At 42.1% G+C, this 15,743-nt stretch overlaps 2 protein-coding genes across 2 annotated transcripts in view; both read right to left on the bottom strand.

Moving 5' to 3' along the window:
• IL17RE (interleukin 17 receptor E) overlaps nt 1-15,743 on the bottom strand; it is a 46,908-nt gene that overhangs the window by 12,689 nt on the left and 18,476 nt on the right. The gene's annotated exons all lie outside the window — the stretch shown is intronic.
• On the bottom strand, nt 4,368-7,354 carry JAGN1 (jagunal homolog 1). The gene is made up of 2 exons (XM_007075480.3): nt 7,138-7,354; nt 4,368-5,308 (listed from the first exon to the last, which is right to left on the bottom strand). The coding sequence occupies exons 1-2, from the start codon at nt 7,224-7,226 to the stop codon at nt 4,846-4,848; spliced, it is 552 nt and encodes a 183-aa protein (XP_007075542.1). The 5' UTR covers nt 7,227-7,354; the 3' UTR covers nt 4,368-4,845.

Below are 15,743 nucleotides of genomic sequence, written 5' to 3'. Positions count from 1 at the left end.
GTGTTTTGTAGTTGAATAAATATAAATGATACATTTAAGTAGCAATTTATCTGCTTCACATTTCACAAGCACTTTCATATTTGATCCTCCTAATCACTTTATGAGAGAGGTAAGTGATAATTATTCTTTTCATTTCATAAAAAACATTTCAGGGGCGCCTGGGTGGCTCAGTCGGTTAAGCGCCCAACTTCGGCTCAGGTCATGATCTCGCAGTTTGTGGGTTCAAGCCCTGCGTCGGGCTCTGTGCTGACAGCTCAGCGCCTGGAGCCTGTTTCCGATTCTGTGTCTCCCTCTCTCTCTGTCCCTCCCCTGCTCACACTCTGTCTCTCTCTCTCTCTCAAAAATAAACAGTAAAAAGAATTAAAAAAAAAAAAAGAGAGAACACTTCATAAGGGAGCTCCAATTCTGCCAGCCTCCCACAGTTCATCTCATTTTCTACCATCCTGTAGTCTCTCTTCCCACTGCCTCATCTCCCTCTGCTCCTGGGAACCTAAAAGAGTTTGCATGGCAAGGATCTGTTTTTTGGCCTTGGAGCCGATCACTGCAAAAACAGATTAGTTAAGGGGCACCTGGGTGGCTCAGTTGGTTAAGCATCCAACTTCGGCTCAGGTCATGATCTCACAGTTCAAGAATTTGAGTCCCTTGTTGGGCTCTGTGCTGACATCTCGGAGCCTGGAGCTTGCTTCAGATTCTGTCTCCCTCTCTCTCTGCCCCTCCCCCACTTGCGCCCTCTCAAAAATAAACAACAAAATAATATTTAAACAAAAATAAATTTAAAAATCCGATTAGTTAAGATATGAAGGAAGAAAAATGTGGTCTGGCCATACTAAGGATAGGTTAAGTAGTTTTCCCCCTCAATTTTTACCAAAACCAAAGTGGTTTAGATCTACATAACTAATGCAATTTCTAACGCTAAGGGCATAAAGTAAGAGACTTGGTTCTATTCTAGAATACTTTTCTTTCTTAACCTCTTATATCTTCTGCTCTGTCACAGTGAAAATATTTCCTTAATTTTTCCCTGACCCTGGCTGAAGTATGGTAGGAGAAGCAGAAAAGAAACAAAAGGACCCACATTCACACATACAAAGGGAAAAAAGAATAGAAAGGGAAGAACACGAGCACTTGGAAAAGGAAAAAGAACAAAGATGAGTAAGAAAGATAGAAGAGAGAAAAGAAGGTGTGTTTTATTTATTGTCTGCTAGTTTGCCTATTGACTGAAGAGTGTTCCAAAAATGATTTAAAGTAAAAAGCACAGAAGGTGAGTTCCAACACATCCTGGGAAAGAGTAGGGAATCAGTTCAAGATTTGCTAAACTCTTACTATCAGGCTCTGGGCCATATCTCATTTTATGAGTACTACAAGCCTTGAGGTCAGTCTTATTAAACCATTTTACCGACTGGAAAACACTAGGAAGATTAAGTAATTTGCCCAAATACAAAAATGGAGAGCTGGGACTCACCACCCTATCTTTCTGGCTCTTTCTGCCAGAACACACTGCTTGGGGAGATCTGTGGGAAGTCAGAGGGTTTCTGGGCCCTATGGTCCATGGAAATACTAGATTTAGCAATGTGATGTAGTTAGTAGGGTTAACAATGTGAAGGAAGGATTTGGAAAGAACAGGTCTTATGACAGTGAATTAGTGGTCAGACTTCCAGATGAGCAGAGATTGTTTGGCAAGTGTCAACACAGGAGTAACCGGCTGGAAATAAGAGGTAGCCAACTAGAGTAAAAGCCAACTGTAGCACAGAGGCCCTGTCCTCTTGCAAGATGGCTGAGCCTGCCTCATCTGTGGTTTGTGTCTGAAGGAGCGGACCCCAGACTTCATGCTCTAATAACCTTTACTTGGGGACCAAGCCAGCAGCTGAGGAAGTCTTGGCAGGCCCATGAACATGCTCAGAGACAGAGTACACTGTGGGGGCCGTGGACAGCTGTTTCTCTTGAGCCTTACTCTTATATGGACTCTGGTCAGACCATGCAGCAGCACCTCCAGGCTCTTTCTGTAATGGCTGATTCTTAAAGTCTGTTGGGGCAACTGTGCCTACTACTGTTAGGACACCTTGGACAAGAGGGGCCAACCCATTAGACAAATGTAAACCAAGAGTGGACAAGTGTCCCTTCCTCATTTCTGCTGTTCCAGAAGGGATCAACCTCTAGAATTCCAAGGCAAGAAATTACGCCTAACAGAGGAGGTAGGGACCCCCAGTGTGAGAAAGGGAAGTTAACAATGCTCTTCAAGGAAAGGGATCTGGATATTTATTAAGCACCTGCTATGTATTTTATTTAATCCTCACAATCCCGGTAGCTACTATGATTCCCACGTGTCAGATCAAAATCAGAGACTCAAGTATCTTGCTCAAGGCAAAAGGTAGAATTCCAACCTAAGTCAATCTAATATCAGAAACTGTTCACTCCACTACACCACACTGCCTTTCTCATGGACCAGATGCTAAGGGTCCCTCCAATGCCTATATTCTAGATGTGCAAACATTAGGGAATTACCATTCCTTACATTTATATACTGTTACATAGTTCACAAAACATCTTCATAATACTTCATTTGTCTTCAAAACAATCCTGTGAAATATGCAGTGTCGATCCTAGCCATAGGACTAGGTGTGCTGGTACTTGAACCCATCTTCCACCATCCAATATAGTGTTCTTCCCATTAACTCAAGATCTCTTTCAAAGGGGATCTTGTTTGCTTTGGGGAATGCTACAACCTTGAGGCAGGAAAAAAAAAAATGACTGGAAAAGCAGATTCCCAATAACCCAACAAGCAGAAAACAAAAATAAACCAAATGGCTTTTTCCCCCATTCACAGCTATTTCCATAATAGGTCTTCAAAAGCACTCTAAGACTATAAAATATCATTCCAATAATCAGAGAAAATTTTAACATTATTTATTTTTGAAAGTTTTCAAAGTTTTTATTTGCATCCCAATTCTTTGAAAATAATCAATTTGTGCCTGATGCACATAATTCCATTACCCACACATTTCCATCTGCTTTCCTTCACTCTCCAAATTCTACTCCTGCCGCAGTCTAATTTTTTCCTCTATGCAATACATCCTGACTTCACTCTATAGTAGGTCAAGTTACTTCATTCAACAGAGTACACACTATGTGTCAGGTACTGAGCAAGGGGTGAGGAAAAGACATGTAAACAAGTAATTCTGTCAATAAGAGGTAAAATAAAAATGCCATGTGGATTCAAAGAAAGAACCCTTTACTCCTCAAATTGAAGCAACCAGAAGGCTCCAGAATTACCATATAAACTGAATCTTGAAGGATAGGCAATAAAGGCATATGAAGGTATAAAGGGGAAATATTTAAGCAAACTGGGAAAACATGAAAGCAATTATGAGGACTCATGAGGTTGTACTGACCAAGAAAGACTGCGTGAGAGTATTGGGAGATAATGCAAGACTGGTACACTGGAATCACATCTTGGGAATGTCAAAAGATGGAAGTATTTTGATTGTTCAAAAAATAGTGGCACATTGTAGACTTGATGATGATCTAGAGCTGTGCTCTTGGTGTACTTGCTTGCACCACAGGGATGCAGGAAGAGGTGTGGGTATGAGGTGGAAGACAAGGAGCTAAGTTTGGTACACACTGAGTTTGAGACGACAATCAGAACATGTAGAGAAAAAGCTTTTGCAGAAGTACTACCAGTATCTAAGAGTGAGAGAGTGTATACCTAATGTTTATGGAATAAAAGAATGAGTTAAAAAGATGACTAGAACTCTGGAGAGGGCAGAGATCTGCCATTAGAGACCTGAATATCATCCAGAGACAATAATAAAGTCAAGTGGACAAGAACAAAGGGACACACATCTTTCCTGCAATAAATATTTACTGTATGTCAGACTTTTAGGTGTGAAAAGAGCCTTTAGTTCACAGGTCTCTTTCCCATTTCCATTTTTAACTTATCTGTTCCATGCCATCAGATCCCATGCTCATTAGTTGTTTCACATGTATATCATGCTTCACCCAGATTGCAAGCTCCCTTACATGCAGGGATACTTTAAAAATCTTTTGGATGCCATAATATATTATTAGACACATAACTGACGATCTGTTAACAGTGAATGATAAACATGAATATCCAACCAAAAGAACCCATAACCCAAGCAGGATAAATGAGACTGGACCATTTTACAGGTGGAGAGATTAAATGTACGGCCCATGGTAGTTTCTGGTAATCAGTTGCAGGGCTGCTACTATGACTTATGTTCCCTATGCCACTTCACTTCTCTATGGCTACTTCCAGGTTTCTCAGGAAACTACCTACCTCCTAGGGCCTAAGGCCACTCAAGCAACATACCTTTCACACTCTGTCAAATCCCAACACAAGGCACAGGGTGGACAAGGCAGTTCTAACTTTATTGAAGTTCTTTTCATTAAAATGCCACAGCCTGCAGGGGGAGCCTCGCAAATGTTTCCTGCCCCACAACCTATAGATTGAAGTAGAATTTGATTTATTCCCTATCTCCTTCAGTCTTGGTGGCTAAGGGGTAATTGATGAAAGTGGAGAGAATGACCAAGAGGCAAGAATGAGGCTTGGTCTTAAAGAAAACCCCAGAAGGGCTTCAACTTCAACAAGTTTGTTCTACAGTTGTTGATCACCCAGTTCCAGCCAACCAGGAATAAGTTAAATATAGTTTTGCCACCTTAGCTGATGGCAACAGGAGGGGCTTTCCAGAACGTGGACTGCGTTTGCACTAGCTGCCAACATCACAGCTGCCAAAATCACCAAAGATTTCAGAGCAGCTCCTCTACTTCTCACTCCACTCAATGGGAGGCCCAGGCTTCAACCCCACAGAGCAGTCCATCAGGCAGGCTTCATTTACGCTTCTTCTCCTGTGTGCTGGTGAACCAAGAGTCTAGGAGCTTCTTGCTGTAGTATAACTGCCAGGCATGCACTTGGACTGCCAGCACCAACACCAGGTACATGACAGAGACGGCAGAAAAACCAAAGAGGAAGCGGTAAGCCTTTCCATGGCGGTAGAGCTGCTGTGCAGCGGGGAACATCTCCATGCTGCCATAAATGAGAGGAGCTATGGAAAAGAGCCCCATGCTGATCATGGAGAGCACCAGGTAGCTAATGTTGTTTCGAGGGAAGGAGAAGAGGCCCAAGAGAGAGGGCACAATGCTCAGCAAATACGGATATTCCCACTGATAGGGCATGGCCACCTGGTCATGCGACAATAGCCTCAGGTGTCCCACACTCATCTTGGCAACCAGCAGCAGCCATATGACCAGATGCACGTAGATCAGCTTCTTGATTTCATACTTGAGGGTCACACTGTGGGGTAGAGCAGAGGAAGAAGTACCTTTCATTCAAAATTTTCTGACCACCAACTATATGCCAGGCAACTATAACGGAACACTGGGATACAAACATGAATAAGATACAGCCCCTGCCTGGAGGCTTGGGGAACAGGAACAAAAGAAAAAATAATAGGAAAATGAAGTGGAAGAGGTCTAGTAAATATATATTGCAAGATATATGAGATCACAGGAAGGAGTAATCAGTTCAGCTTAGGATGGGATGTCTGAGAAGGGGCGCTGGAGGAGAGTGATATTTGAGCTCTGAAGGGTGGGTGGAGCTGCACATACCATTAAGAGGTAATAGCATGCAGGCAAAAAGACATTAGCACTGTGTTCCAGGAAAGCAGGTGGTACAGCAGGAATACTTTGCAGTGGGAAGGGGAGTAGCAGGATATGAAGTTGCAAAGACTATAAGTCACATAAAAGGCAAAAGAGTAACTCAGAGCTGTGTATTCAGAGAGATGATTTTGACTGCACCACAGGAATATAGCCTAGAAGAAGGAGATACTGGCAGTGAGGAAATCAACTCAGGCTGCTCATTATTTCCCCAGCTAGAATAGATTTTATATCCAAAGGAAGCACACATATTTCTCTTATTCTTCTCTCAGGTCCTAAATGTGTCCTCTTCACACCCCTGAGGGCAGTTTCTGCTCTGAACAGTCATCAAAACACTGGTTCGGGTTGTGATATCTCTTGGGCAGGGTCCAAGGATTAACAATGAAAGTAAAGTCCAAAAAGCTTGTCATTCTTCAAAACTCTGGAAGGATGTGAAAAACATTCTGGGAGAGTTTGATGGATTTAAGCAAAGAAAATCAATTTTTCCAAGTTTTTATTTTAAAAGTATTCATTATAGAAAATGTGGAGAGGTAGGGGTAAAAAAATCAGTCACCTGTAGACTTCGTGCTCCATGAAGGCAGGGACCAATTTTGTCTTTTTTATTTTTAATTTTTTTTTTAACGTTTATTTATTTTTGAGGCAGAGAGAGACAGAGCATGAACAGGGCAGGGACAGAGAGAGAGGGAGACACAGAGTCGGAAGCAGGCTCCAGGCTCTGAGCCATCAGCCCAGAGCCCGACGCGGGGCTCGAACTCACGGACCGTGAGATTGTGACCTGAGCTGAAGTCGGACGCTTAACCGACTGAGCCACCCAGGTGCCCCCAATTTTGTCTTTTTTAAAAGAAACTTTTTTGTTGAAGGTATAACATCTGTTTTTGCTTATTACTGTATCCTCAGTGCCTAGCACAATGCCTGATGGGTAGAAACTCAATAAAGATTTGTTGAATAAACGAATGTAGAAATACCCCTTACAGGGGAATGTTCATAAAATTCATTCCAGGCAAGTAAAGGGTGGACTCTATGGTCCACATTCCCCAAAACGGCCCGAAATACAACAGCTACCATGTATTGGACAGACTCTCTACACGAATTACTAGCTCACTAAATTGTTCACCAAAACCTAAATAGATTACTTTTCCCTTCACAGATAAGGAAACTGAAGTTCAATTAAAAATTGGGTTTCCGAGGTCACAGGAGCCAGCGTCGGAAGACTCAGGAGCCTAGAGGGTAGGGACTGGACCCTCCCAAGGCAAAGGGAAGATCACGGGGTGGCGTTTATGGCAGCAGTGGGGCTTCCCGAAACTGGGGACAGGCCCTAGGCCAACATGGGAGGAGGGGACTTGGCAGGTGCGCACTGGCGGGATGCGGGGTGGAAGTAAGACCCCGAGGCCGGCCGGCACCTCTTCCCACGCCCTACGGGTTCCGGCTGGAGAGAAGGGCTCCGTGCTTCCAACCTCACTTTCATACCTCATCTGGTAGTGCATGGCGACGCGCTCCCGGTGCTGAAAGTCGCTGCCGTCGGTACCGGCCGCTCGCGGGCCTGCCCGAGATGCCATTATCCCCGCCCCAAATCCCGGAGCCCCTTACACCGACCCTCGCCGCAACTACCGGGCCAAGAACCCTAAACACCCGGTTACCAGAGCCTTCACTCGCCACCCTAACAGCCGCGCGTTTCTGTGGGGACAACTTCCGGCCTCTCTGTCTCAGGAGGACCGACTCTGTGGTCACGTCCTCGCGCACGCGCACGCTCTCTGGACCAGGCCCGATCCTGACTCTGCCCTTTTGGAGAGCGGAAGCAGTTAAGCGGCACGGAAGGCATCTTTTTGCCATCTTTCTGCACCGTATCTTCTAGATTATCAAACACGTTCACCTTTTAAACTCTAATATGAGTTTAAGACAGCGCTGTCTCCACTTCACAGATGGGGAAATGATACTTTAAAAAGGTTCTGAAACTGTCCCAAAAGCACACATCATTGACACATAGATTACTTAATCATTGCAAAGAGAAAATGGTAACTTTATAGTGGAAAAACCTGGGGTGTACCCCTTAACCAAGTAAAATTAACTTGAACAGTAATAAGACAAACTGACATCCTGTTACACTGAGAACACAGCATCACTTCTGTGATCTTTCTGGCAAAAATACTTAATCTGAATCTAATCATGAAGAGATGATAAAATTTAAGGATATACTATAAGATAACTAGATTGTATTTTTTTAAATGTGAAGGCTATGAAAGAAAAAGAAAATCGTGTCTTTTTTAATGTTTATTTTGGAGAGAGCATGAGCGGGGGAGGGGCAGAGAGAGAGTGAGGATCTAAAGCAGGCTCTGTCTAGACAGCAGAGAGCCAGATGCAGGGCTCCATCTCACAAACCATGACATCATGACCTGTGCCAAAGTTGCATGCTTAACAGGCTGAGCCACCCAGATGCTCCAGAAAATTGTGTTTCTTAAATAGTAAGACTTGAAAGTTAAAATGACCACTCAGTCCAAGGGCTGCAGAATGGATGAAACAGGCATGAAAACATTTATCTCCTTATACATCTCTAGCAGAGTTCTTGAATGAGCATTGTCAATGAGCAGTAACATTTAGAAAAAAATGTTTATTTTGAGAGAGAGTGAGCATGGGGGTGGGGTGGGGGGGAAGGAGAGAGAGAATCCCAAGCAGTCTCTCACTAACAGAACAGAGCTTGACATAGGGTTTGATCCCTATGACCTAAGCTGAAACCAAGAATCAGAAATCCAACCAACTGATCCACCCAGGCGCCCTGAGTAGTAATATTTTGAAAGGAATTTTTTTTCTGAGCAGTAGGTCTCAACCAGCTTAAAATATTCAGTAAAGCACATTACAAACATCCATGTTATCATCCAGGATTTGTTGTTCCATTTATAGAGCACAGTCAATAGATTCAGTATAATTTTTAAAGGTCCTGGAACTTTTGGGATGGTAAGTGAGCACTGACTTCAACTTAAAGTCACCACCTGCATTAGCCCCTAACAAGAGACGCAGCCTGTCCTTTGAAGCTTTGATGCCAGGCATTGACTTCTCTCCAGCTATAAAAGTCCTAGATGGCATCTTCTTCTAATAGAAAGCTGTTTCATCTACATTGAAAATCTGTTGCTTAGCATAGCCACCTTAATTAATTATCTCAACTAGATCTTTTGGATAACTTGCTGCAGCTTCTACCTGCTGCTTTACCTTGCACTTTTATGTTACAGAGATTCCTTAAGCCTCATGAACCAACCTCTGCTAGCTTCACACTTTTCTTCTGAAGCTTCCACACCTGTCTTAGCCTTCATAGAATTGAAGAGAATTAGGGCCTTGCTTTCAGTTAGGCTTTGGCTTAAGGAAATGTTGTGGCTGGTTTGATCTTTTATCTAGACTACTAAAACTTTATATCAGTAATAAGCCTGTTTCACTTTCTTATCATTCGTGTGTTCACTGGAGTAGCACTTTTACTTTCCTCCAAGAACTTTTCCTTTGCATTCACAATTTGGCTGTTTGGTGCAAGAGGCCTAGCTTTCAGCTTACCTTGACTTTCAACATGCCTTCCTCACTAAGCTGAATCATTTTTCGCTTTTGATTTAAAGTAAGAGACTTGTGATTCTTCCTTTCACTTGAACACTCAGAGGCCACTGTAGGATTACTTATTGGTCTAATTTCAATCTTCCTATGTCTCAGGAAATAGGTAGGCCTGAGGAGAGGGAAGGAGATGGGGAGAGAAATGGCCAATTGGTGTAGCAGTCACAACGCACACACTTGTTGGTGAAGTTCTCTTTCTTATATAGGCATGGCTCATGGTGCACCCAAGCAATTATAATAGTAACATCAAAGATCACTGATCACAGATCACCATAACAAATATAATAATAATGAAAAGTTTGAAATATTGTGAAAATTAACAAAATGTGACCCAGAGACATGAAGTGAACAAATGATGCTGGAAAAATGGTGCTGATAGAGTTGCTCAACACAGGGTTGCCACAAACCTTCAATTTATGAAAAATGCAATATCTGCAAAGTTCAGTAAAGTGAAGCACAATAAAGTAAAGCACAATGAGGTAAATTATGCCTGTATCTGTCCCCTCTCCCTATACTCTCTAGAATGTCTTTTCTTGCCCTATGGAAATCCTGCTGACCCTTTAGAATCTATCTCATTACTCCAGAAAAAATCACCTGCTCCCACATCAGTTCCCATGGTTCTTGCCCAGTATGTTGCAGTGTCTGTTAAGCCTGGTCTAGGACCATCTGTGATAGAATCACCTGGGATTCTTATTAAAAACATGTATTTCTGGGTCTTACCCTTACCCAAATAAATCATTCTTCAGAGTTGGGCCTGTGATTCTTTATTTTTAATGTGAAATATTGACTAGATAATGCATTTATGTGGTCTAGCAATCAAACAATATAAATAAATTTATGCACAATGAGCACATGAAAAGATGGTTGGCACCATTAGTCATTAGGGAAATGCATTTCCAAATCTCTATCAAATACCACTTCACACCCACTAAGATGGCTAAAAAAAGACAGACAATAGCAAGTGTTGCCATGGATGTGGAGGAACTGGAACCCTCAAATATTGCTAGTAGGAATGTAAAATGGTACAGCTACTTTGGAAAAATAGTTTGGCAGTACCTCAAAAAATTAAATATAGAGTTACCGTATGGCCCAGCAATTCCATTTCCAGATATATACCCATGAGAAGTGAGAACATACATCCACACAAAAATTTGCACACAAATGTTCATAGCAGCATTACTTAACAGTAGTCAAAAAGTGGAAACAACCCTATGTTCAACAACTGATGAATGGATAAAAATGTAGTGTGTTCATAAATGGAATGTTATTTGGCAGTGAAGAAGGATACATTCTACTACATGGGTGAACCTTGAAAATATTATGCTCAGTGAAACACTAGTCATAAAAGACCTCATATTGTATGATCCCGTTTATATGAAATATCCAGAATTGGCAAAGCCATAAGACCAAAAGTAAAGTAGTGCTTAACAGAAGGAAATAGGAAGTAATTGTAATAGGTATGCAGTTTCTTTTTGAGAGTGATAAAAATATTCTAGAATCACAGGGGTGTGAGCCCTGCATTGGTTTCTCTGCTGACAGCACAGAGCCCACATCAGATCCTCTGCTTCCCTGTCTGTCCTTCCCCTGCTCATGTGTGCTCTGTCTCTCAAAACTTAATAAACATAAACAATATTCTAGAATTATGTAGTAATGATCATTGGACAACTTTGTGAATATACTAAAAACCTTTGAATTGTACACCTTTTTAAAAAATATTTATTTTTGAAAGAGTGCAAGTGGGGGAGGAGCAGGGGGTGGGGGACAGAGGATCTGAAGCGGGCTGTGCGCTGACAGCAGCAAGCCCGCTGTGGGGCTTGAACTCATAAATCAGAAATCATGACCTGAGCCAAAGTTGGATGCTCCACTGACTGAGTCATGCAGGTGCCCCGAGTTGTACACGTTAAAAGGGAAAACTTTATGGTATGGAAATTATATCTCAATAAAGCTGTTATTTTAAAATATAAATGTATTGTATTTTAAAATACAAAAACCTGGATGGTTTAGTTGGTTAAGCATCCGACTTTGGCTCAGGTCATGATCTCATGGTTCATGGGTTCAAGATCCACATCAGGCTCTCTGTTGTCAGCACAGAGCCTGGTTCAGATCCTCTGTCCTCCTATCTCTCTGCCCACCCCACCCCACCCCTGCCCCACATACACACAATGGTTCTCTCTCTCTTTCTCTCAAAATAAATAAATAAACTTAAAAAGTATACAAATGGTCAGAAGGGAAAGGCAATGATTGAAAAGCATGATCATTTAGATCAGTGATTTGTTACTGCTTTTGTGCAGCAGTCTTCCTTGGAAGCCTGGGGATCCCTACTCAGAATGAAGTTTAAAATTTTTTTTTATACATTTATTTATTTTTGAGAGACAGAGCACAAGTTGGGGGAGGGGCAGAGAGAGAAGGAGGCACAGAATCCGAAGCAGGCTCCAGGCTCTGAGACATCAGCACAGAGCCCGATGCGGAGCTCGAACTCCGTGAGATAAGGACCTGAGCTGAAGTAGGACGTTTAACGTTTAACCAATGAGCCACCCAGACGCCCCCAAAATGAAGTTTTTAAATGCACAAAATAAAATATATAAGATTACAAAGAAAGCAAATTGTATCAAAATGAAGTTCTCCAATTTTTAAAACACATACAACAGTGAAAACTCCTACCCTCAACTCTGCTCCACATCTTCCCAGGTCTAAACCCAGTCCACCTGACTCTACCCAACAAAGGAAACACTTTGTGTTCATTTTAAAGTTACTGTATGTATTTCCAGAGTTTAAGCACATACAACCAAATGTAAAGTCATATTCTTATTTTACCCTTTTTAAAATACAGAGGCACTGTATTATACACACTATGAAAGACCTTGGTTTTTATTTTCACTTAATAATATATCTTGGAAGGCGCCTGGGTAGCTCAGTCAGTTAAGTGACCGACTTCGGCTCAGGTCACGATCTCGTGATTAGTGAGTTCAAGCCTCACATCGTGTTCTGTGCTGACAGCTCAGAGCCTGGAGCCCGCTTAGATTCTGTCTCCCTCTCTTTCTGCCCCTCCCCTGCTTGCACTCTGTCTCTCTCTCTCTTTCAAAGATAAATAAACATTAAAAATTAAAAAAAAAATAGATCAAATTAAAAAAAAAAAAAACAATAGATCTTGGAGATTTTCCCCAGATCATTCTCACTTATTTTTTTTTGTAGCTTCCTAGTGTCATTCCATTATATGAATATAAGATAATTTATTTAACCTGCCTCTCTTGTAGGATTTTTGTATCATTTCCAATATTTTTCTATTACAAACAGCTTCAGTTAATAACCTTATGCACATTTCACTCATGGGCAAGTAGATCTATAGTAGATCTGGAATCCCAGAAGTGTTATTGCTGGGTCAAAGAATATATGGTGACTGTAATTTTGATAGATCTGACCATATTGCCTCCCATAGGGGTTAGACCAATTACATTCTCACCAACAATGTGTGAATCTGTCTGACTCCTTGCTTCCCCACAGCTTTGCCAACATTTGCTAGTCTGATGGGTGAAGAATCGCATCTCTGAGTACTTTTGTGTTGTATTTCTATTTATTTATTTTTTTAATTCTATACGTGGGATTAAAATGTCTTTTCATATGTTTAAAGGTCATTTGTATTTCATTTCCCTAAACTACGTTCATATCTTTTGCCCATTTTTCTACCGTGTTTTTGGTCTTAGTTTATATATAGATAGATGAGGCAGGAGAGAAAGAGAGAGGAGATCAGCATCTTGCCTATATTAGTTGCGATATAGCTTTCTTTTTTTATGTCTTTTGACTCTGCTCAGGTATGACAAGTTGAACATGCAGAATACTTTTTAAATGTAGTTGAATGCATAATCTTTAATGACTTCTCAGTTTTGAGTCATAGGTACAGTCCTTCTCCACTCCAAGGCATCGCAAATGATTTCTAGGCACTTCAGAGTTTGAGAACTGCTCAGATATTTGCCTCTCCCACTGGAATGTAAGCTCCCCAGACAGGGATAAGAACTGAGTCATCTGTGTCCCCAGCAGCCCATAGTGCTTGGCTTAGTATAAATGCTCAAGAAAATGCTTGTTGAATAAATAAATGCCAACGGGCTCCAAACCATCCTCTTCTCCTGAGCACTGTGAAGAATTCTCAGGTCCATGGAGCCATCCTCCACCTTAAGGCAGATGCTCTTGGGCTTTACCTTGTGGCTATCTTTTTCTTTCAAAAAATTTTTTTAACATTTATTCATTTTTTGAGAGAGAGAGGGAGAGAGAGAGCCAGAGTGTGAGCGGGGCAGGGGCAGAGAAAGAGGGAGAGACAGAATCTGAAGCAGGCTCCAGGCTCTGAGCTGTCAGCACAGAACCCAATGTGGGGCTTGAACTCGTGAACCATGAGATCATGGCCTGAGCCGAAGTCGGAAGCTCAACTGACTAAGCCACCCAGGTGCCCCTGTGGTTATCTTTTTCTTATCTGTGTCTGCTTTCCATGATACACAGGGATTCATCAGGGCCAGACTGCTTCTGAGTCATCCATTGGCCTACCATGGGACAACTAATCACATGTTAGACATTCAATAAGTGTTTGAGGTATGAATGTCCAAAGGAGGGGCCCAATCCATTTCCCAGTACAAACTACTGTTTGTACTTTTCTTCCGACTCTTGGACTGTCTTTTTTTTTTTTAACATTTATTTTTGAGCCAGGGTGGGGGGCAGTGTGGAGAGATAGTGGTGGGGAGGGCTACAGAAAGAGGGAGACAGAGGATCTCAAGTGGACTCTGTGCTGATGGCAGTGAGCCCGATGTGGGGCTCAAATTCATGAAACATAAGATCATGACCTGAAATTTAAGATACAAAATAGATGAATATAAGGGAAGAAAGCAAAAATAATATAAAAACAGGGAGAGGGACAAAACATAAGAGACTCTTAAATATAGAGAACAAACAGAGGTTTGCTGGAGGGGTTGTAGTTGGGGAGATGGGCTAAATGGGTAAGGGGAATTAAGGAATCTATTCCTGAAAGCATTGTTGCACTATATTCTAACTAACTTGGATGTAAATTAAAAAATAAATAAATTATTAAAAAAAAGAAAGATCACGACCTGAGCTGAAGTCAGATGCTTAACCTAGTGAGCCCATCCAGGCACCCCGACTCTTGGACTGCCTTAAAGTTTAGTGACCCATGCTCCTGTCTCCTCACCCTGCTCATTCCCTTTGCAAATCCTTTACACTGATGTTTCCTTTGCCTCGAATGTTCCACCAGGACTTCAAACAGATTGGTTCTTAGCGGTAGGATTTAGCTTGAAGTTCACCTCCTCTGAGGCTTTGCCTAAACCCAGAGACCAATGTAACTTGCCAGCCATTTGTTATCATACCACTTTGTTGAACATCATTATCTGAAATTCTTCTGTTTATTTTGCATATTCATACATGGTCTGAGTGCCCCTAGACCCTGGGAATGTCCACTCCTTGAAGCATGGGACAAGACTATCTTCTTCCCTGCTGTATTCTCAGCTCCTGGGAGGACTGGCACATAGTAAGTGCCTAATAAATATTTGCTAAATGGACGAATGAATTACTGATGGCTGTCTGGGAGCTCCTCCAGGAAAGGATTTAGATAATAATAATAATAATGATGATGATTTATTGAGCCTGAAGGATGCACTAAGTTTAAGTTTTTTTAATTTATTTTGAGAGAGAGAGTGAGTATATGTGTGAGAAGGGGAGGGGCTGAGAGAGAGAGAGGGAGAGAGAGAATCCCAAGCAGGCTCCATGATGTCAGTGAGGAACCTGACACGGGGCTCAAACTCATGAACCATGAGATCATGACCTGAGCCCAGATCAAGAGTAGGTCACTTGGGCGCCTGGGTGGCTCAGTCGGTTAAGCGTCCGACTTCAGCCTGGGTCACGATCTCGCGGTCTGTGAGTTCGAGCCCCGCGTCGGGCTCTGGGCTGATGGCTTAGAGCCTGGAGCCTGCTTCTGATTCTGTGTCTCCCTCTCTCTCTGCCCCTCCTCCGTTCATGCTCTGTCTCTCTCTGTCTCAAAAATAAATAAACGTTAAAAAAAAATTAAAAAAAAAAAAAGAGTAGGTCACTTAACTGACTGAGCCACCCAGGCACCCCAGGAGCTATCTTTAATTCCCATTTATCAGATCCAACTGAAGCTTAGAAGAGTTACATCACACAACTAATGCTAGACCTCTAGTTCTCAGAGTGGGGTTCCTGAGGAGTCACACCCTCAAGATCACCTGGGAATCTGTTAGAAGTGCAGTTTCTTAGGCTCCACCCCAGTCATACTGAGTTGGAAACTCTGGGATGGGGCCTAGCAACCTGAATTTTAACAAACTCTGGGTGATGATACACAATGTGAACACTTTTTTAATTTAATTTTTTATTTTATTTTATTTTGTAAGTTTATTTATTTATAAACTTAAAGGGGAGAGGAGAGAGAAAGGGAGAGAGAGAATCCCAAGCAGCTCCATGCCCAGCGCAGAGCCCTA

This window comes from Panthera tigris, chromosome A2, assembly GCF_018350195.1.
Source record: "Panthera tigris isolate Pti1 chromosome A2, P.tigris_Pti1_mat1.1, whole genome shotgun sequence".
Classification (NCBI taxonomy): Eukaryota; Metazoa; Chordata; class Mammalia; order Carnivora; family Felidae; genus Panthera; species Panthera tigris.
The sequence above is the reverse complement of the archived record's forward strand: the minus strand, read 5'-3'. Positions and strand labels throughout refer to the sequence as shown.

Bases quoted from the DNA above. Each gene is read 5' to 3' on its own strand.
- JAGN1 (XM_007075480.3), bottom strand. From the start codon at position 7,226: ATGGCATCTCGGGCAGGCCCGCGAGCGGCCGGTACCGACGGCAGCGAC. The intron at 5,309-7,137 runs GTATGAAAGTGA...TCTACCCCACAG, and splicing joins GCCATGCACTACCAGATGAG to TGTGACCCTCAAGTATGAAA.